Source organism: Leptonychotes weddellii, chromosome 13 (assembly GCF_054177405.1).
Source record: "Leptonychotes weddellii isolate Sample4059 chromosome 13, ASM5417740v2, whole genome shotgun sequence".
NCBI classification, from domain to species: domain Eukaryota; kingdom Metazoa; phylum Chordata; class Mammalia; order Carnivora; family Phocidae; genus Leptonychotes; species Leptonychotes weddellii.
Genome location: NC_138381.1, coordinates 35,531,919 through 35,554,600, shown reverse-complemented (window position 1 = coordinate 35,554,600; position 22,682 = coordinate 35,531,919). Strand labels below are relative to the sequence as shown.

Here is a 22,682-nt window from a genome sequence, read left to right as displayed (position 1 = left end):
ATACATTTTTTGGCTTAATTGAAAATATTCTCTTTGAGATTGCAGTGATGGGAAAGTAGTATAAAGTCCTGAGGAGTCACCAGTGCCATGGGTTGGTTGCCTCTGCATTGGAACTGGTGACATAAGATATTGGCACTTGATTCCATCTCAGTCATTTCCTTGGAATAAACTAAGGATAACATTTAAATTTGAAATGATTTTCCTCCTGTTGTGCCACATGCCTCAGGCTCCTTTCTCCTAGATCCCTTGTCATTTTGTATGTATTCAGAGAATTCACTTGAGCTCAGCCTGCATTTCTATTATGTGCAAAGCACTGTCGGAGTGCAAATTTATCTCAAGATTAACTTGACATATATAATGTGCTCAGTAGATGTTTATTCAGTTAATGGATTGTGTTATTCTTTAATGATCCAGTTCTACAAAGAGGCATCTCAATTGTGGACCTGAATTCTCTACCATATTCTCTCAAAGTTCTTTCTTTTCTAGTTTGAATAGGTAGCATTACCTGAAGAAGATGAACAACAACGTCATCATCTGCAGCCTAGTTCTTAGAATAAGGAAATCTACCCAGAGGGGCATCATTGCTATAGGTGGCATTGAGCAAAGATAGAGCCAACCACATTCACTGTTTGCCAGCATCTAGCTTTCCTTTGTGTGTTTCCTTCAAGTGCTAAATACTCTTTTTTAGTATCCAAGGTTAATTAAGTGGAGGAGGCAACTGTGGGGAGAAGAATGTGGGGGATTGAGAAAAGCATGGGCTTTGGAATCAGAATAGAATTTGGATTTCAGCTATATCACTTAGTTGTTCTTTGACTGCAGTAAGATTCTTAATCTCTCAGCCTCAGTTACATCTGCAAAACTGGGCATCATGCTTACATTTCATGGTGGCTCTAAGGAATATAGATAATAGGGATGAAAGCCCAATCCCGTTACAAATGCTCGGTAAATGGTAACCATAATAACAGATATTTATTATTATCATTCTTTGCCTTCTACCTTTGCAGAGTAAGTTATTTTCAATATTATTCACATGTGAAAGGCTATGGGGTTGGAGTGTAAGGTCGCTCATGTCTTCTCTTAGTTTTGCTCATGAAGTGAAAGTGAAATTAGACAAAATCTTACCTGAACCGATTCTTTAGACAAGTTATGAAATATTTAAATTCTTTCCATTTGCCATCCATTGTACCTCTAGATTTTCGTTGCTTTGAGGAGGAGGACTATTCATAATAATGAGAGCTCACAATTTTTGAACACGGTATGCCAGATGCATTTCTAAATGTTTTACGTGTTTTAACTCCTTAATTCTTCAGAATAATCCCTTATAAAATAGTGACTTTTATTATTCACATTCTGTAGTCGAGGAACCTGAGACCCAGAGAGGTCAAGTCTCAACTCACACAACTAGTAAATGGTCTAGCCTCTGTTGAACTCGAGCTGATGGGCTCCAGAAGCCACAGCCTTATTCGTTGTGCTCTATTGCCTTTCTTGGAACAGCAGTGGTAACAGGGCATGTAGAGAAACAATCGCCAATATCCAGCTGTACGTGCGCAGTGTTGTTTACTCAGTGTCTATAAAAGATTTATAGACGCCTCACTTCAGATTTTAGTTGGAGGTCTTTAAAAATTATAATTCGGAATATAGGCTTTAGTTTATACTTTATAGGCCCATTTCTTAATTTCCTTATAGATACTGTTTTAAAATAATACCAAGCAAGCTCTTGTCCCTGTTTTAATGTTTTGAGAACCTTGTCTCCTAAAACAAAAGGTCAATTTAATGAGTATGGTTATATGAACCACAGTAGTCTATCTGGTGGCAACTTGGTAATGTCTCCAAAGTGAATGAAAGGTCTAAGTTCAAATCTCTGTTTATATTCTAAGAAGAATATCTTTTTATATTGTTCAAGCCGATCAGAGCCATGTGTTTAGGTTCGGAGTCTGAAATTGTTACTCTAAATTTAAGAATTAACTTGCACAGCATATGTCACTTGGTAATTATTTCATGCCTCAATATATCCACTTCATAAGAGTACTGGGGCTACATTTCTAATTTTACCTTAGAGACATGTTGAATATTGAAAATCATGTTGATATTCTTCACGTGGAAATATGCAAAGTATCTTCCTATTATGACCCATCTCTTGAGTTAATTGGTTCTTCCTATTTATTTTTATATTTTTAAAACTCTAATATTTGTTATTTCTCATGTCTGTGCTCATGAAAAATGTTCATTAGTGATCTTCTTAAGGCACTACAAAGTTTGGGACACTGTTTTTGTCTTAAAATCAAAGTTCAGGGTTGCTGTAGGTCATTTTTTTTGGTTAACATTTTATGTGCTGGGATTATTTAGGTAACGTATTAAGCTTTTAAGTTTTTATTTTCAGTTGTTCTCAAGAGTTCCAGACTAGTGGTAATTTTTCTCAGAGTAAGAAGTTAGTTTAGAATGTTTTTTAATCATCTAGGTTACTGATTGATCAATGGATGTACACTGTGCCTGTATGTGTTAAGGAGCCATCCACACTCACTGGTAGAAATAGTTTATTCTTCTCCACTAGTAATGACCTGCCCATTAAAGATGTAAATAAATAGACAAACCCAAGAATGCATTGCTCTTTTTTTTTTAACATTTTCTAAAAACATTTTGGTTAAGTATAACATATACAAGAGTTAGATACACAAATCCTAAGTAAACACGTTAGATTTTCACATAGCAAACACAAAGATCTGCCATCAAGAACTAAAATATTACCTGCACACCAGAGGCTCACATAGTTTCCTCTTAAAAATATATCCTTTATAGTTAAGATATTTTCTCTAAGCCATCAACACTGGAAATACTTGAAAGGAGCTATTATGAATTTTTTTGAAAGGAGAGTGAACATATGATTGTTTCTGTTAATTTATATTAATAGCAATTAGCACAATAACTGTTAATAACACAGTAAATGCTGCTTAACAATTGCTTCTTGCATTTGTTGAGTTTTTAGACTTAACATTGTTTGGGATTAATTTTTTGATGTTCCCATATTTGAAAAATGAGATTAAAAATGTTTTGGGGAAAAGCTTCCATTTGACATTTTTTTTAAAAGATTTTATTTATTTGACAGAGAGAGAGAGAGAGACAGCGAGAGAGGGAACACAAGCAGGGGGAGTGGGAGAGGGAGAAGCAGGCTTCCCGCTGAGCAGGGAGCCCGATGTGGGCTCGATCCCAGGACCCTGGGATCATGACCTGAGCCGAAGGCAGACGCTTAATGACTGAGCAACCTAGGCGCCCCTTATTTGACATTTTTAAGAGATACTTAGTAAAATAAAGTAGTTAAAAATTTGGGTTACTTAAAAATATTGTACAGCATTATTATTTTATACATAAAGGAATGGAGGACCACACTTACGATATTTTCTTTGTCATGTCTATAAATTTTCTTCCAATTGCATTCCCTGGGTATTTTTTGTGGTTTGTAAAATTATTAATATAGATAAGCCATCCATTCCCTTCACTAAGTGTGCACTATTAGTAAAATTTTATGTGTTCTGTCAGCAATTTGATGTGATAAAGCAATGGTTTTTCTGTAGTTCACACAGCACCAGGGCTCTGCAAAGCATCTCTGGGGGTTCTTTGATGTCTAGACAGTTTAAATTATGCCTGCTCCCCTGCCTCCAAATTCCACCCCTGTTCTGCTTCAGGGGTTGTGGGAAATGAAAACAAACCAGAAGGGTTCCACAACCCTACAGTCTAGGGAGAAAAACAAACAAGTAGAATAAGCTGTATATCTACCCTGGCAGGTGTATAGGAAAGGGCCCAATTACGGAGAATGGTAAAAAGAAAAGAATTAGGGACAAATACTGTCTTTCTTGTTTATTTCTAATTATATTCCTGATATAGAAATACATGTGCATTGCAGACAAAATGAAAACATGGTAGAGGCATTAGGGAAGGAAGTACGAGTTGCCTTTTACCCCAGCTCCCCGGTTTTTCCTCCCCATTGGCAGCCAAATCTACAAGATTGGTGTGTTTCTTGTATATTTTCCTGTTTATTGAAATGATAAGATGCAGAATTGCAGTCTAAGTTGGAAAACTAACTTTCTTTTCTTCCTTTTTTCTTGGTTTTCCTTTTAAAATTTGGGACACCATGATTCTTCCAACTCATCTTTTTAGAAAGTAAGTAACTTTTGAAAGTTCAGAGTTTTTTTGTTGTTGTTGTTAAAATGTTGATGCTTTATTATTTCAGGTATACATTTATTACATACACATATTTTATTACAGAATTTTTAACTTTTAAATTCCAGTTGAGGTAATTAATTACCCTTGCCTTAACTGTGAATGAAATGTTTTTAATTCATTAAAAATATGAATTGCTACATAGAAGGTGTTGATGCTAAGAATACACTTTTCACATATATTTGCCTCACCTTCTTTCATACGCACAGTAAGTCATTGTAATATATATTCATATATAAACATATTTAAATATGTACAAATATAAGTATATTTTCCTTAAAATGGACCAAGTCATGCTTTCTAGGTTTTTTCGAATATGAAAATAATAAAAATACATAAATAAGACTTTTATTTATTACTGTTCAATAGCAGTTCATTAAGACATCCATTTCTTCAGGAAAAGCAATCCAAATTTTCTAGACTGTATGGGGTTGTTGAGAATAGCAATAAGTAAATGGTATGAAAAACTTTTAAAAAATTCATTTTCCTATGTGTATTCTGCATTGGATGAAACAGTTACCCTTTATTAAGTATTTAACTCTATTGATGTTAGTGTTTTATTGTTTTTAAATAAAATGGACCATATGATTAGTTGGTTTTTTTTCTGTTAAGAAATGCAGGTGATATGCTTACAACTAAGTGACTAATTAGCCAGTGATTTGGGGCGTAAAATTTGCAGTTCGTTGCAAAATATTTTCTAATTCTTCTAAAATGCAAATGTTGTTTAGTTTTGAAATAAAACAGATTTCATATGTTTGTTTTGGGAAAGATTTGGGAGAATTATAGTGATTATTGAGACTTGGGATAACTGTCATGTGATTGTGAAATACATATTTTTAAATATTTCCGTAGTAAATCTTGAGTTTATGGAATTAATAAACAGTATAATTTAATAATATATTCATGCTCAACAGAGCTTATTATTTATATGAAACTAGGTGCTTATCACTTATATTTGCAGCAAGCATAGCATTAAACTTCTACTTAATAGTCAATTTATCTTTTACAATTATCTTTCATTTACTGTACCTTAGAAAGAAAATTATAGTGATGCTAAATTATATTTGTTCAGCATTTTTTAGTTGTCTTGAAATCTGTATTATTCTTTTATATTCTAAATCTGTGTTAGGACTTTAGGAAAAAAGCAGGAAGGATGTGTGTGAGGTTCGATGTTAGGTGGGCAATTTTATTGTTATATTTTTGAAAGTCTACATTCTTTCATTTTTATGTATTGGATTCTATTTTACTTGTAGTGTTAACATTTTCTTGCCAAGTCCCTACAGAAAGTCTGTGTTTCTGACAGTTTCACTAAATTAAAACTCCACAAATCTGGCATAATAATTTCCCAGCTTCAAATTGTCTATGCTTTTATCTAAAGAGAAAATGACAAAAATAGGTATTTTGGAGTGCTCAACATAACATGTACAGCATTATTTATCTGGAATTTGTTCATAGATATTTCTGGGGGAGATGAATATGTTTTACTCTATAAGGTATGCCTGGCCCACTTGAAATATGAGCGGAAAATCTTTTGCGAGGAAAAATAATGAAATGAGATCTGTAAACTGGAGAAGCTTCACGGGGAAAGATATTACATAAGTACACACAGTGCAATTACCATATATACTTTAGTGTTATCACTACGTTGTTCTCTGACCACATTCATATTAGGGCACGTGCTTCCTGTCAGATCCATTGGGATCATACAGACATGTTGGCACAGAGAAGCTGCTTCCTAAAATAATAGTGTTATTATTATAATACTCATAAACCTTATGACCTTATGACCGTGATAAGTTTATATGCCATATATATATGTGCATATATGTACATATGCACATATATATATACACACATATGTGTATATATGTGTGTCTCTGTGTGTGTGTACACATATATACACTGGAGATATATATATGTATATATAATATATATGTATATCCAACTCAGCACATTTGGCTTTTTTCATTTTATTGGTGAATTTTCATAGTAGGTAAGAGATTTCCTAATTTTTGTTTTTAGAAACTCTTAATTTAGTAACATAAAATTATGTTGGGAAATTCAAACCTTAATATCCTAGAGATCCATAATCTTATCTGAGAATATTTTGGGTTAAATACTCAGAACCCCTAAGACACAAATGGGGTGGAGTAGGGCTTCTACTCAATATTGGTTCAACCAAATATTGATCTTTTAGCATATTAGGAAGTAAAATATACATGGAAGCGTAAGTAAACAAAAGTAATAATTCTGGCTATAATTCTAGTTTGCAAAAAATATTACTTTGCAAAAAAAACCCAAAAAAGTTTCTAAAGTCAACCCCAGAAAATACATAACATATACATTTCACAAACATCTTTCTAGGTATAATGAATACATTTCAATGTTTGTACAAATGTACTTTGAAATTTTTAATCGTTAGTTTGATGCCAGTTGATTTCTTTAAAAAATCTATTTTCATAATTCAGTCACTTGCATCTTTACTACAGAACATAAAGCTGGGCAGAATTCCCAAGCATTATTATTTTTTTATTGACAAATCTGAGAAAATGATGTCATTGTAGAAACTGTATCAGGTATAAACACAGATAACAGGTTTTTTATTTGGCTGTGTGAGAAATGCAATCCTGTGAGTAACTTAAACACTTGTAATTTCAAATCAGTTCTTCCCTGGTTTCTTATTATTCTTTTGTTGCTTTTCAACCTATAGGATTGGGCTGTCCTTGAACTTGGTTTATTTGATCATTCAAGTGCAACCATCAAGTAATCTGTAATATTTAAAAACTGAGGCTTCATGGTATTATTTGTAAAATAACAGCACATAAACGTTTGGGCTTTGGTTTTGTTGAAATAGAGTGTTGGTTGCTTTATGAATAAAAGCATAATTTCAGTTCAGGAGACTTTTTGCCTGAAGCCTATAAGACAGATGCATCTGATTAACTTTGGCAAAACTGGACTGGCCTGTTATTGTAATGTAGATGTTTTCGGGGTTGGGAGGATATTTTAAAAAGGCCTGTGAGAAGGTCTTTTTTTTTTTTTTTTTGAGAGAGAGACTGAGAGCACAGTTTTGCCACAGAAACTGCATCTCAGATTGCTTCATTTTTGCACACTTTTATTTTCTAGTGGAACTTCTCCATTAGCCTGTCTGAATGCAATGCTTCACACTAACACTCGAATAGGGGATGGAACATTCTTCAAAATCCCTGGAAAGTCAGGCCTCTATGCTCTCAAAGTAAGTTGGATTGTTCTGCATATTATGTCTGTTATTACTGTGTATCATGCATTTTTTCAGACATGTGAAGGTAAACAAAATTAGATTTGGGTGAAGGGTAGAAAAATGACCCCTGTGCCTTTTAAATGTTTTCAGATGTCTTAAAAATGATTTCATATTAAGAATAAACAATGACATTTTTCTTCAAGGAAAGCATATCTGTGGTTTCACTCTAACATATGGTAACGGAAAATAGTTGTGGCTTCCTTAAAATTCTTGATTCTTAAAAATTTACATGGAGGAGTGCCATGAATCATCAGCCAAGAGCTTAAGATGATCACAGTTGCTGTAAATTATTTGACTTAATGACCATCAGTTGATATACAGGCTTCACACCTGTATGCCTTTCTGTCTTTTATAAAAATAAATTTATCCATTCTTCTTGAAAAGTTGCTGATTTAAATTAATCGTTCAATTTTAAAACAGCAGTAATATCAAGGGAATTTTAAATAATGCATACTTGTTGTGTGAGAATAGAGAAATGAAATAAAAAGCTTCAGATAATGGAGTCTTAATTATTTTAGTATAATCCCATTCCCAACTAGAATGGGAAATGCTATCTAAAATACAAAATTCCAGAGGATAAAAGCTGATGATCTCCACATGGTTGTGTAACTTGGAACAAATAAAATCAATGTATTATTTCTTGTAAGTTAAAAATTTAAGTCACTGCTTTAATACATGATGGATTACATTTAAAGTTCATTAATGTCCTTTGAGAAGGCTGTTTTTAATGCTAAAAGTTATACCTGGCAAAGAAGCAGGGGTTCTTTCTCAGCTACTAAGCATTACACCCTCTTCACTGTGTGTGTTTCAGAAAATAACACAGGTTAATTAAAAAGACTTGTATTATTTCAGTTGCTATTTGTAGCTACTTGGGTATTTAATTTACTGGTAAATTCTGACTTGTGAAGCCATTTCCTAATAGAAGGAAGAGGGAAGAATTGAAATAAAAAAAAAGGAAACAATGTATATCAAAAATAAACTTTGTTTTGTATAGATTTTAAAAGGCCTAAAAAATCATCTGTGGCAATGTGCTTTTCCCAGTTTTTGTTTTTTGTTTTTAAGGAGTGATTTTACATTAAGAAATAAATCTGTTGAAACTCCAAATCACAAGTAACAGTGGTAATACTGTAGGACCCTGAGTTGCCAGTACATCTCCATTAAGTCTTCATTTTTTTAAAAAATAATATAGAAAGAGGAGTCATCATGCCCAGCTGACGGAACATTGGATTTAGGCTGTGAGTCTGAACTGGATGGCGCAGAAATGGCAGAGGCCAATGCCAGTGGAGAAGGAGATGGAGGTATGTGTGACAAATGTCAAGATACAAACCTTATTGTCTTACAAGTTATATAGAATTCCAGCAGTTCACTGATTGAATTCCAAACCATTAGAGATACAATTCCTTCTCTAAGCTTTTACCACCTACATAGACTCATCATCAAATAATTTTGATTCAAAAGATTGGCACTAAAGGAAAGTATGCATTTCTTTGCCTTTTGTTTTATTTATTTTTTTAAGAATATGGACTTTTCTGGATAATATTCTCGAGTGTTTTCAGTATGTTTCTCCTGTAAGGTGAGAGTGTTACTGGAGGTATCTAGTGGTTTTATTCTTTTGTGAGGCAGAGAATGCTAATGTTTTATCTCTGATTGTATTTCTTTTCTGTGATCACAAGTAGTTTTATGATAGCTTTTTTCCTGGGTTTGTCCTTAGTAAAGGAAGCCTGGGGTTAATATTCCTCACAATGAAACAAGGGTCAAGTAAGTTATATTCTTGTGAAACTCTTTTGAAAAGTGAGCGACCCTTTCAGAATTCTAAGGGGGCATTTTCTGCCTCTGAATTCTATCCATGTTAATTCATTTTTATCTTTCTTAGGACATTTACATTATGATTCCATTGGTGTGTATAATTTCTGTACTGCAGTTTTAACAAATCTTTGTTCCACAAACGCTGCTGGACTTTTTCCTACACTACCCACTAGTCCCACAAAGTGGACCAGGTCATGATTTGGGAGGAAGACTGTGTCATTAAAGCCTCTGTTGGTGGACCCATAGAAATCAGTAAATTATCTTTAAACAAACAAACCTTAAAGGATCCTTGCAGAAATATCGTATTTCAGTAATAGCTCAAAGCCATTCATTTTATTAACAGCCATAGGAGTCTCTTTGTACTCTGACTGGACACTCCTGCCTTTTAAGCTGGTATGCTTTCTGATAGTCCCCATGAGACTGATTTTGCTTCAGTGCCTATCTGATCTGCAGTAGACGTTGTGAATTAAGGTAGGAAACAACAGATTCTTTGTAAAAAGGGCTGAAGTTGTCTCTGTAGACTTTTTTTTTTTAAACCAACTTTCACTGAATTTGATGTCCCTATTCTTATACCTTTTAAAAACTCAGCTCAACCGCACATCATTGTTGTGGTAGTACTGTGAACTCTGGCAGGTCCTTGTGCTTACAGATGGAGCAAGGCAGGTGCATAGCAATTTCTGGCTTTCTGGAAGGGCTGGTAAACAGGGCAAACAGTTCCTCTTTAGGAGGATGAAGGGGAATCATTAGGTCCTTCCTCTTGTTGCCCTGCCTGCTTTAGTGAGCACGTGTGTGCTCTCTCTCTCTCTCTCAACCTGTATATTGAGCTTCTACTATGTGCTGTGTGCTGTTTTCAACACTGCAGTTACAGCAGTAAAAAAACAAGAAGAGATCTCTCACGGATCTTAGGTTGGTAGAGAGACAGATAATAAGCAAAATAAATGTGTAAAATGTATAGCTTATTCAGTGCCAAAAAGTGATATGGGGCAAAATAAATGAGATAAGAGTGAGAGAGAGGAGTACATTTGAGAAAAGATCTGAAGGGAGTTAAGGGAGCAGGTATTTAAGGGGAAAGAGTTCTAGGTGTAGAAGCAGCAATTACAAAGACCTTGAAGCTGGAGAGTGCCTGGAATGTTACAGAAACATCAAGAGGCCAGTGTGGTTGAAAGGCAAAAATGAGCAAAGGAGCGGCTGGTGAGTTATGAAGTCAGAGAAGTTATGGGGCCAGATACTACAGTGCCTTGATGTTGCCTTTTGCTTTGAGCGAGATGTTCATCTCTTACAGGGTTTTGAGCTAGAGAGACAATGCTCTCACTTAGATTTTATCAGGAGCAAAGTATAGCAGGAGCACTAATTACAAAAAAATATATGTAGAGGGGGAAAAAGGACAAAAACAGAGGGACCAGTTAGAAAGCTATCACCATAATCTAGATAAGAGGTGATGGTGGTTTGAATAAAAGGAGTAGCAGTGAGTGTACTGAAAAGTGATTGGATTCTGGATATATATGAAGCTAGATCCAACAGGAGCTGCTAGAATTAACATGGTTATGAAATAAAGAAAAGAGTTGGAGATAACCCCAAATTATCAGTGTTAGGAAATAGAAGAATTAGCACTGTCTTACCTTAGATGGAAAGTCTGCAAGTGAATTAGTTTGGGGGCGGGCAGGGGGTTGTTGATCAGGAGCTCAGTTTTGGGCATATTAAATATGACATTCATTTTTAACACCATGGTGGATGTGTTAGATAATTGGACTTATCTGTCTTGAATTTATGGGAAAGACTTTGCTGGAGATACACATTTGGAAGTGGTCAGTTTATAGACAATATTTAAACAAAAGAAACTGGATGAGATTACAAAGGAACTGAAGGGAAATAAAAAAGAGAAGAAGCCCAAAGACTGAGCTCAGGGGTACTTGAATTTTAAGAGCTTGGAGAAGTTATGGAAAATAATTACAACAAATGAGACTGAGGATAAATGGTTAGGAGAGCATGTTGTCTGTTCTGGAAACCATGTGAAGAGAGTGTTTCTGGAGAGGAAGCACCTCAGATATTTCAAATACTTTCGATATATCAACTTATAATGAAGACTGAGAATAACCATTGGATTTAGCTTTGTGAGGTTGTTGATGAACTTGACAATGACAATTTCTGTCCAGTGGTGAGATCACAAGCCTGAATGGAGTGGGCTCAAGAGAATGGGAGGACAGAAATTGGAGACTCCAAATGTAGCCGATGCTTTCAAGGATTTCTGAGGTAAAGGGAAGGAGTGAAATGGGAAAATGGCTAGAAGGGAAAGTGGAATCAAAAGAAAGTTCGAGAGATAAATATGAGAATAATTTTATACTGATGCAGAAAATCCAATTGAGGAAGAGAATTTGATAATGAGGAAGTTGTCCTGTGGCCATGTGCTTGATTAGAGGAGAGGAAACAGGATCTGTTAAATGGATGAAGAGATTGGTCTTATTTAGGAGTATAGACAGGTGCTCTAAGGAAGCAGAGGGGAAAAGGCAGGGTATTTGGATAGAAATGAAGGTAGGTGAGTATACGTGGGAGAGGCTTATGGAAATGTGTTTCTTATTGCATCATTTTTCTCAGTGAAATAGGAAACAAGTTCATCAGCTCAGGATGAGGACCAGGGAGGTAATTTTGCAGATTCAGGGAGAATATATAAAATGTTTGTCTAGAGTCAGGCAGCATTAAGGATACTCTTAAGTTTGCTAATTCTGAATTTAATATGAGACCAGACAACATGGTTGTACTTTTTTCCAGTCATGTTCATGACCACTGTTACAAGTGCAGAGTAGGTACAGAGTTGGACTTGACCAGAGTTGGGATTTTGCCAGGTGTGAATGAAGAAGTGAGGGAGGGACAAAGGAGTTAAGGATGCATGAAATGGAGTACTTAGGATCAGTCTCCATGGTATTTAAGTTGATTGTGGAGGTGAGTAAGGACAGGATTACATGAGGGATGGCATGAAGGGGGAGGTCTTCTTGGGGTGGAAGGATTGTTTGATTTGGTGTTCTAGAGAAAATGAGTTAGAAGGACAGGTGATGTCAGAGGGGAATACATGAAACTGAGGTTAGGACAATATTATGTAATGTATATCTGAGATGAGAGGAAAGAAAGAAGGAGCCTAGGTTTAAGGCTGTCACGAATGGTTAGAGTGTTCACCCTCTTCAGAGTGGCCTGACTGAAGGCAACCATCAGCAGCAGCTGAAATTCAGCAGCCCTCTGTTTGCCCAGCCTAGTGTTACGGGATGGAGCTGGGACTCCCTGGAGGATATGTTGTTTTTTCTTATTTGAACAAAGACGTAAAGGCTGGTGGTGGCCCAGGTATAAAATATTAGAGAATCATCTGTGTGGATATTGAAACAGTTATGTTAGAACTAGCATCAAAAGGATGTGACATTTAGGAGATAAAATCTTCGAAACCTGTAGGGGAGTAACCCGGGAGTTGAGAGGTAAGTGCAGGAAGGAGGGATAGTTGCCACTTTGGTTTGATGGAATGAGATAGCAGGCTGGGGGCTCTAAGGAGCAGCAAGGGAAAATAGACATCACCTATCCCATTTCCAGGCCCGGTAGTACAAGATGTGTGGAAAAGAAAGGGGTTTCTACCTGAGAGGGTTCTAGGGGAAGGTAGTGATCATTGGAGAGAGCCGGGGTTTTTTGTAAATGAAGCTGCGAAAGGAGTTTTCAGAGAAAAGATGGAGGCTAATAGGAGATTTTGCTTACTGACTAATTCTGAATTTCAGAAGAGACAGTGGGAGGGTTTTAGTGGCTGGAAAGGGGTGGAGGACCAGGTGGAGCATTCCGCCAATAGCTAAAACAAAGTGGGGAAAGAAAACTCCCCTAATTTGAAATGTGAATAGGAACTTCTCAAAATAACACATACCCACACATCTCCAGCTAATGTGACCAAGACTAAATTTCCTGGTCTCTCCTTTGAAGTTACATGAGAGAAATTGCTTTGGGGAATCACTGAATGGATAGTAAATAGCTTGTTTCCTTGAGTATTCCTTGACTTGCCCACTTTTGCAGCTTATGGCAAACCACAATTGCTTCTTTTTAGGACAAGTATATTTCCTATCCATGTAAATACCATATACTTCTGTGTATAGCCCATCAAACTTGCCACACTTAGATATTGAAAAGGACTGCCTCCACTGCCAGGCCTTTGTAAGCTGTTCGCACGTAGATGGTTTAATTCTCATAATATTCCTATGAGATAAATAATCTTTCTAGGCTCTGTTAATTTTTTTTAATTTTTCTATTTTTAATTTTTTTTTTTTTTTGCCTGTGAGAAAACAAACTTAGATAAGTTAAATATCTCATCCAAGTGGCAAGCACAAAAGCCAGGCTCTAACCACCGTGATCCTCCCTTGGAATCCCAAGGAACACTGTTAGCCAGGAGTCATTGATACAGTTTTGCTTTTCCCACATTTGTGCAAATCTGTTGATTATAGACTTGAGAATTTGACAAAGAGGAACCCCTGGCTTATCCGAAGTAATGAGTGGGATACCACATGATTTCTTACAAATCAGTAATAAAGTCCGTGAAACTGAAGTGGTTCAGGTGATTTCCTTGCTGATTTTGTTTCTAATACATATTTGAACCAGAAGTTAGAATGGATACAATTTCTGCACTTCTAACAGCTGTACAAATATACTTTGAAAATATAATCAGAGAGAGAGAAGGTGGGGGATGTGTGGGGTCGGGTGGACCTGGGAGCCAGGGCAAGGGGAGAATGAGAGCAGAAGGAAATGGGGAGGGTCCCACCATCTGTTTTTTTCCTTCTCCTCTCCCATTCCTCCTTTGGGATGAAAGAGTGGGAAGTGCTGAGGTGAATAATAACTATCAAATGGTAACATACCCTTGTGGCAATCCAAAGAATAAGCCTCTGCTACCATAGAGTCACCTCAAATTAATGAAGATCAACTGACATTCACTGTACCATCAAAGAGGGTAAGCAAAGAAATATTTTTTTTGAAACAGTACTTTTAATTTTTTGAGGAACCTCCACACTGTTTTCCAAAGTGGCTGTACCAACTTGCATTCCCACCAACACAGAGCTACCCTATGACCCAGCAATTGCAGTACTGGGTATTTGCCCCAAAGACACAGATGTAGTGAAAAGAAGGGTCATATGCACCCCAATGTTCATAGCACCAATGTCCGCAATAGCCAAACTGTGGAAAGAGCCGAGATGCCCTTCAACAGATGAATGGATAAAGAAGATGTGGTCCATATATACAATGGAATATTACTCAGCCATCAGAAAGGATGAATACCCAACTTTCACATCAACATGGATGGGACTGGAGGAGATTATGCTAAGTGAACTAAGTCAAGCAGAGAAAGTCAATTATCATATGGTTTCACTTATTTGTGGAACATAAGGAATAGCATGGAGGATATTAGGAGAAGGAAGGGAAGGGAGGTGGGGGAATCGGAGGGGGAGACGAACCATGAGACACTATGGACTCCGAGAAACAAACTGAGGGTTTTAGAGGGGTGGGGGGATGAGTTAGCCCGGTGAAGGAGGGCATATATTGCGTGGAGCACTGGGTGTTATACGAAAACAATGAATCATGGATCACTACGTCAAAAGCTAGTGATGTACTATATGGTGACTAACACAGCATAATAAAATAACGTAAAAAATATAAAAAAGCACTTTAAAAAAACTGGTAATAGAAAATCTTAGTAGATTGATTCCAGTCAGTAACATTTGAACCTTTATTATTTGAGATAATAACAATGCTTTAGTCCTCTTCTTGCAGTCAATTGGCCAGAGAAATATTCTTATTAAATAGGTGATCTTTTGCCAAGATACTTTATTTTAAAGTTCTGTTGAAAAATTTTACAATGTGGGGAAGGGGGTATATTATTGATTATAGGATTTACAAGACACAGAACTATAGTTATCCATATGTTTCTTAGACTCCTACCAGTTTCTCAAGTTAATGAGAATTAGATATATAGACTTCAGAAAGTAAACTCTTCAGATTTCACAGGCTTTAGCTCTAGAGATTGAAGAGTGATTTAGGTGAATCACTTGATATATCCTTGTTGACAACCCATGGCCATTTATGCCAATATAAGTATAGATCTCTGTCACCCAAAGAAAATATTTTGAATTTTATGGGCTATTTTAGTCAGAGATTTATGGGTATATTTGTGTCTGAGTTGTTTTGTGAGCATAATACATTGGTATATCATGAGTTTGCTCACACATATTAAGTTGACTTACAGTGCATTCCTGGCTGCAGAACCCATACATATTTTATATGAAATGATAGCATCACTAGAGAGTCTTCACCCTCTTCACCTTCTATTTATAAATTGTTATTAACAAGAAAAAAATGAATTTCTCTTTTCGTGGCCCTGATTTATATTACATGTTTAAAATCAAAAGCAACCATCCTATTTTTTTAAAATGAAGAAACTGGAGAATGTACAATTTTCATCCACAAAGATCAAAAAAGGTTCTGCTTGTTATTAACCCTAATGGCTTTCAGGGAGGAAGCAGCACTCTACCGGGGGAATTAGTATTTTAAAAGTCTCTATTTAGGGGGAAAAATTATAGAGAACATATATCCTATGTTTTAGTCCTTAGATCCCAGGGTAAATAATGTTTCCAACATTTGAAGAATTTTATATGGTCCTTTTTCATTATTCTTTATGGCCAGCTTTATAAGTGGGTTTCTGATTGTATGATTCTTGGCAGGGTTGTGTTAACTTAATGAAACATTATTCAGCTCTCTCTTTGTTTTCATTGGCTCAGAGGCCACAGTTTAAGGGGTCTTTTTTCAGAAGTGAAAAGTGCTTTAAGATGGCCTGAAGTGTGTGGATAGGATCTCTGTTGAGACATCAATTACATACAGATGAGGAGCCTCCTGGAGGAAGTGAGAAGTGTACTAATGAAGGTTTAGGTGCCCTCAGGGAGTAGTCACACTGACAGTTTATCAGTGGCAATTTTAGAGCAGGGATCAGGGGAAAGAAAATGAGGAGACTGTGAAGACAGCGTTTTGAGTAACTTTGGAGGATGTTTTGCTACCCTCTTTGGTGTTTCTTTCCTCGTGGTGGTGTTGGTCTTGTTTGGAGGCTTTCCAGTAGCTAGTCTGTGGTTGCTCCAGCGTGACTGTCCATAGGATGGCACCTGTGCCTTCATCTGGGTGTTCAGGATCAACTTCTACCTGACAGCCATTCCTTAGAATCTTGCCGATAAGGGAAGGGAGTTCTTAAGTATTCTGAAACTTAAGTATGTGAAAATTGTATTGTTTTAGTTACACATGGAAGAAAATACGGAGGAAAGAGAATATTCTTCCCAGTCAGAAATGACCATTGGCAGGATATCAGACCTCCTCTGCCCACTCTTTCCTTATTCTCCCTGCTTTCATCCCAGCCCACAGCATCCGTGAAAAGTATGGTGGACTTCAAGTTCATGTGGGCTGGACCTCAAGCCAGCATTTGACTTCTCAGTCAATTCAGTTAGATATTATTCTGATAGTAAATGTCCAGAGGGATAGGAATCTCAGGCTCTTTTACATTTGTCTCTGTGTTTTGATAACCTTTATAGTCAAGAATTTTTTCCTTATGCTGAAATCTTTTTGTGCTTTTAATTAAACTAATTTTCTCTTTTTTTCCCTGTCTGATGATGAAGAACAGCTGGATATCATGTAGATAGCACCCCCTTCATCTTAACTTCCCCAAATGACTTATCCCAGCTCTTTCATACATTTTTGGTTTACTATTTTCCATTTCTTTTACCCATTAGGAACCTCGTTTTCTTTCATACTTCTCCTTGAACTGTGAACTTTGTTCTTGTGTAAACGGATTTTGGTCAGTTTTAATAGCCTGCAGTCATGGAGGAAAAGAAAGTTTTCTAAGCGCTGATAAAGTAACCCATTTAAGTGTACGTTCCCCTTCTTTTCTTGTGCCTTGAGAGAAATATTTCATAATATAAAGATTGCAAAAAGAGTATGATCTCATAATAAAAGCAAACTCCCTCTCAAATAAAACCAGAATTAAAGGTTACTCATCTTAACTAGCCACTGTTTGATTTGTTAGTTTATAATTAGTATATATGAACAAAGCACCCATTCTTTAAAAAGTTAAGTACTTTTTTCATTGATGCCAGATAATCCATTCTCTCCTTTTTAAAGCGACAGTGTATAGCCATTTCTCAAACAGTTAACCACCTTAGTACATTATCTAACTCCCTTTTATTATATACTAGAGTTATCTTTTACGTGTCAAAGCATAAAGTACTTAGTAGTGATGCCCACAAGTGGAGGAAGCACTTACCCTTGACCTGTACCAACCTTTTGATGATAATGTTCTTGCCTGCTTCTTGCTATTTCTCATTTTCTAAGTGGATTGCTGTATTTCTGGGTAGATGTCTCAGGAACCTAATGCAGTGTAGAAGATCACAGGTTTTGTGCCATATAACAGAAATAGCTTCCACTGTTTTGCCCCGTGCAAGCAGTTTATTGTGTTATTGCTCTCCATAATTCTGAGAGAGGAATCTGTAGGAAGGGTTAGGTGGTGAAAGGCAGGTACCTATAGGATAAGCTTTTCCTATTAAATATTTTTATTTCTGGTTTGAGTTTCTCTTTTCTGAGTTTAAAGGGATATTTTTATGGATATCCAGAGATATGAGTATAACTAAATGGCTCCGCTGATACACTGAGTGCCTGTAGGAGGGACTCCTATAGCTATACGTCAGTGTGCAGATGTTCTTCCTAGTTAACTGTGGAGCTTCAGTGTCCTGTCCAGGGCAAACCAAAGTGCCTGTGAACCATTTGTGGACATTGCAATGAAATTGCAGTCTATCCAGTTCCATGATATCAGATGAGCATCACTTGTAGCCTATGATATCAGCCTGATTACATCTTGTTAGGGGCATGTTCTTACTGATGGAAATTGCTAGTGTAATTATCATCTGATTCACTATTCCTCTTGTTTTATTTTGCTCCCTTTTCTGCAACCCTCTTCTGACTAAGAAGAGGGCTTTATTGGGCTAATGAAGCAGGATATAAAATACAGTAAAAATTTCAGTTATTTTAGCTATATTTTATTCATAGATGATAGTCTAAATGTTACCGAGTATCAGTACTTCAAATGTTTAGACAGTTTCTCCCTTGAAGGTTTCTTAGGGGAAAATTGTTACTTTCATTATTTTATTGCCAGTATTTCTCTATGTAATTGCTGGCCTTTCTTGGAATCTCATGTGCTTTGAATGTTGTCTTTTATTGTAATGAGGGAAATTGTTTAAATCTCAGTATCTATACTATCTTGGAATAAGGAATGCTTTTAGAGAAGGTAGTTCTCCTTAGTCTGGATCCAAAAAGGATTAAGGAATTACCTTTTCTCTGAAAGAAATGGAGTCCAGGAAAGATTCTGGGGTCAGATGGGGTTTGCCTGGTCCTTATTAAATCATTTTTAACAGTTTTGGCATGTATTTTGTTACCATGTATATCCAGAACATCTGATATGAACAATTTCTATGTAAGTATGATACATAAAGTATACACAATCCAAACATAAGCTGCTTTGATTATTTGCCATCTGGGGATACTTTTGAATTATGTGCTTATCGATCTTTCAGAATAAATTTTAGTTATCACTGGTGGGATTTCATACACTTGGTTTTCCTCAGATAGAATTAATAGTTCTATACCATTGTTCTTAGAAAAAATACATTTTAAAAAAGCTTTATCATCTCAAAGTCAGGTCTTGGGTTTTATTTGCTTTTGCCCCCCTGCATTTGATACAGCGCTTGGCACAAAGGTGCTCAGCCAAAGTTTTGCACCTGAATGAATGAGTCATAAATAAATAAGCTTCCTCTAAGACTCAGTTCTCTTTTAAAATGTGATTGAATTCTAACTGTGCACAGTGTTCTGTGCTCTTCAATTTATATCTTTTATTTATAAAAACTGTATTAAGCCTATGTATGTCAGGATTATTTCTACAGAGAACTATTTTGATAGCATCTAGTTTGATCAGAAAATTGAAAGGAGAATTGATAGAAATGAAATGGATCAAAGGCTGTTCTTCTTCCTGCCTGGATTAGACCTGCGAACACCAGTTACCTCTGAGAGCCTATTACTTACCATGTGGTTTAGTGGGACATACAGCAATTAATACCTTTGTTGCAGGGACTATATTGTGTGCGGATCCTGGTCTGTGTTGTGGTTCTGCCCTCACATAGCTCCTGCCATTTCAGATAAGCATTGTGATTTCTAATTTTGGCTTTTAAATTATTTTTTATTTAACTATGCAAAATCCCCAAACTGTGACTTTCCTCTTAAAATAAGGTAACAAGTCAGGATGGCAGAAGGAAGTTTATTTACATTGAGCAGCAGGTCATGTGACTTTCCACGAACATGCATAGGATGTTTTGTGGTTTGGTTTTCATATTTTCCCTAATTGATTTTAGGATGATTTAAAAAAATTTCATAAGATTAAAAAATTCACTTTTTATGTATGTTTTTCCACAGTAATTAAACTCTGCTTTGCTGACTTCCCCTTCCATGAATTCTTATTAAAAGCAGTAATTGAATGTTAACATTAAAAATAGACCCTTTAGATACATTTCATGAAGATCAAATTTGACAATTTCGTTTAATAAACATTTATAGATCAACTGCTCTGCACCTATCTTTGCACCTAAGTGTAAGTCCCTGAGTTGCTGGACTTGTGGGTGGTGAGGCAGACAGAAGCACTGTTTGCAAAGAATGCCATGAATTCATATACTGAGTTCCAAGGAAACATGGGAAGAGGAGGAGTAAGTCCACCTCAGAGACGGGCATAGTCAGGAAGGCTTTGGGGGAAGCTGTTCCAGGTTGGTCTGTCAAGATGAATTTGCCAGGCAAAGAAATGGAGAAGGGTATTTGGATGAGGGACAGTTGGAGCAATTACAATAAATATAGCAAGTCACTGTGTTCAGGAAACACAGCAGGGTCTCAGTTGGTTGGATCAAAGAGGATGGGAGTTGGGGAAGCAGACAAGATGTAAGACGAGAGAGAGACAAAGTCAAGGTTGCATTCTAATTTCTCCTTTCTTTGTGTCTTGGTTTAAAGGTCAAAGCCCTCTTGTACACTTGTCAATGGATTAGTAATTACACTGGGTGGGGGGAGTAGTGCCCATACCTTCTGTCACTCAACTTTAAAAAATATGAGCTCTAACCCATATTTTCTAGTTTGATCACATTTTCGAGTTGAAGGGTGAATGAAAGAGGGGAGACAGGAGGACAACATGGAGACTCTGGGAGTCAGAAATCCAGTCTTGCTGGACAGCTATCAGTTTCTCTAGCCTTCAAGATGGTCTCATGATGATGTGGAATCTTCCATCTTTCTTTGGTCCTGAGCCTTCCAAATAGAATATTTTGGCTGGGAGGTTTGGGAATCTGAGTGTGAGTGAAAGTGGAGGTAGTTGAGCAACAAATACTGAGAACCTCATTACCTGTTTGAAGATAAAACAAGCAGATTAGCTTTTAACTATGTCTTTGGCTTTGCCTAGTTTTGGCAGCCAAGCAAAATGTAGACAGAAATAGCATTTCTGTACCTTTAAAAAAAAATGTTTCCTTGTCTTCATTTTGTCTACCTACAGAAAGGGCAGGCAGTCTTGTGGGGTTTTGAGGTATAAATCCTGGCATTCGTTTTGTGATCATGCCAGTGAAGTTAGAAAAAAAAAAAGCCCCATTCTTGTTTGATGCCAAAAAGATATCACTTTCTAAGCTGCCTGTCGGTGTTTGATATTCATTGGATAAAACATCTGTCCTAATTCTTCAGTTTCCTGGTTTCTGTTATAATTTCACATACAGGGCATTTCCCTTGGTCCTTTCTTTAACATTAATTTTTCTTTGGCTTGTATTTCAGAGGCCAAACTCAGGCCCTTTTATAAATATTCAGGCAACTGTTTAAAATGAGCCCTGCATTATTTATCACATCTGTTATTAAGATAGCTGCAAGAATGAAGTATAAGTGAAAAACCGTATGTTTTGTCAGAATATGAATCTGCATGAACCTCAACAGTCCAACTAGTTGGTGTTTTTCAGTTCAGCCAGCCTCATCGTATACATGGCAAAAGAATGAATAAAATAACTCAAACACCCATGTTAAGGGTCCATTTTTGTCAGTACACACACACACACACACCCCACGTGCATGTACACAGCACACACGCAGGTGCACTGTTTGGAACTTATGGATTACGTTGTGCATTTTATTATTTCTTGACTTTTTTCCTTAAAAATAGGTATTTGTTTCTTTTAACCCAAAGGAATACTCATTTGTAGATTTCATTTTCTATTACATTTACTGTTTTTAGAGGTTCGATAAATATTTGATCAGAAATAAATAATTAGGGAAACATGGTTTGATCTGGGGAAGTAGAACCAAGTTCCAGAAATGGGGATCAGGGGAGAAATTGACTATGTAGGAAGGAATTCTCATGATGCTTCACTGAGCATAGGATGGAATGTAAGATAGAGCAAAATAGAGGTAAGTTAAAGAAAAATGAATCATCTTGAGAAAAGCCTTTAAGGGATTGCTTGATGCTGTTTCATGTTATTGTCCTGCCCTCCATCTGAAGTTCTGGGCTCCAAATTGAACCAGTTCTTCCTTTTGGAAACACTAAATATATGTGAATCACTATTAACTTGGTGTAATAGTGAATTTAAATCAAAATATGCATTATATCTTGTGGTACTGGAACAGGTATCATGATACCCTATGGCTTCCTAGGTCAGAGGGAATAGAGCAAGTTATAAGATACCTGTTCTGCTCAGGAAGGAGGGCTGATTGTGTACTGCTTACTGTCGCAGTCAGATGAATGCGGCGGGTGGGGGCAAGGCTTTCACTACAGACAGACTAATTCAGCATCTGTCATTTTTTGATCCTGCTTCATTGGAATTTTACTTTTGAAAGACTTATGAATAAAAGCACTTCCTAAGCAAATGGGTAAATTTGTTTGGATGTCCAGTATGTAGAAGCATTCTCATATTTTCCCTAGATTCCCTAAAGTCCACAGACGGCATTTGGTGGTCCTTTTTAACTAATCAGTAAGTTTCCATTTGTCAAGGGGGAGATAATACTCTAAGAATGTGAAGTAATAAAACATATTTGCTAATGCCCAGTTTGCTTCTGGCTGGGCTTATTTTGCAACTTTTAGGTCTGTTCAGTTAGAATCATTTGTCCTCTCTGCCACCTTCCTCTCAATTCCTCAGTTTGTCTCACTTCATAGACTTCAGAACATTAAAAAGGCCAACTGTGTAATTACTGTAAAAGTAAATTTATCTTTGGAATGTAAACCTATGATTAATTTCTGGTATTTCTTGATGAGTAAGATTTGGCAAAGTGTTACCATTCACTCTAGTGATCA

General features: G+C 36.4%; 1 protein-coding gene across 1 annotated transcript in view; it reads left to right on the top strand.

The window, feature by feature from the left end:
- The first annotated feature begins 3,911 nt into the window (after positions 1–3,911).
- ASXL3 (ASXL transcriptional regulator 3) overlaps positions 3,912–22,682 on the top strand; it is a 121,544-nt gene continuing 102,773 nt past the window's right edge. Inside the window, exons 1-3 of the mRNA XM_081802534.1 lie at positions 3,912–4,003; positions 7,339–7,447; positions 8,682–8,790. Coding sequence (XP_081658660.1) covers positions 3,912–4,003; positions 7,339–7,447; positions 8,682–8,790 — 310 coding nt within the window. The remainder of the gene's footprint in view (positions 4,004–7,338; positions 7,448–8,681; positions 8,791–22,682) is intronic.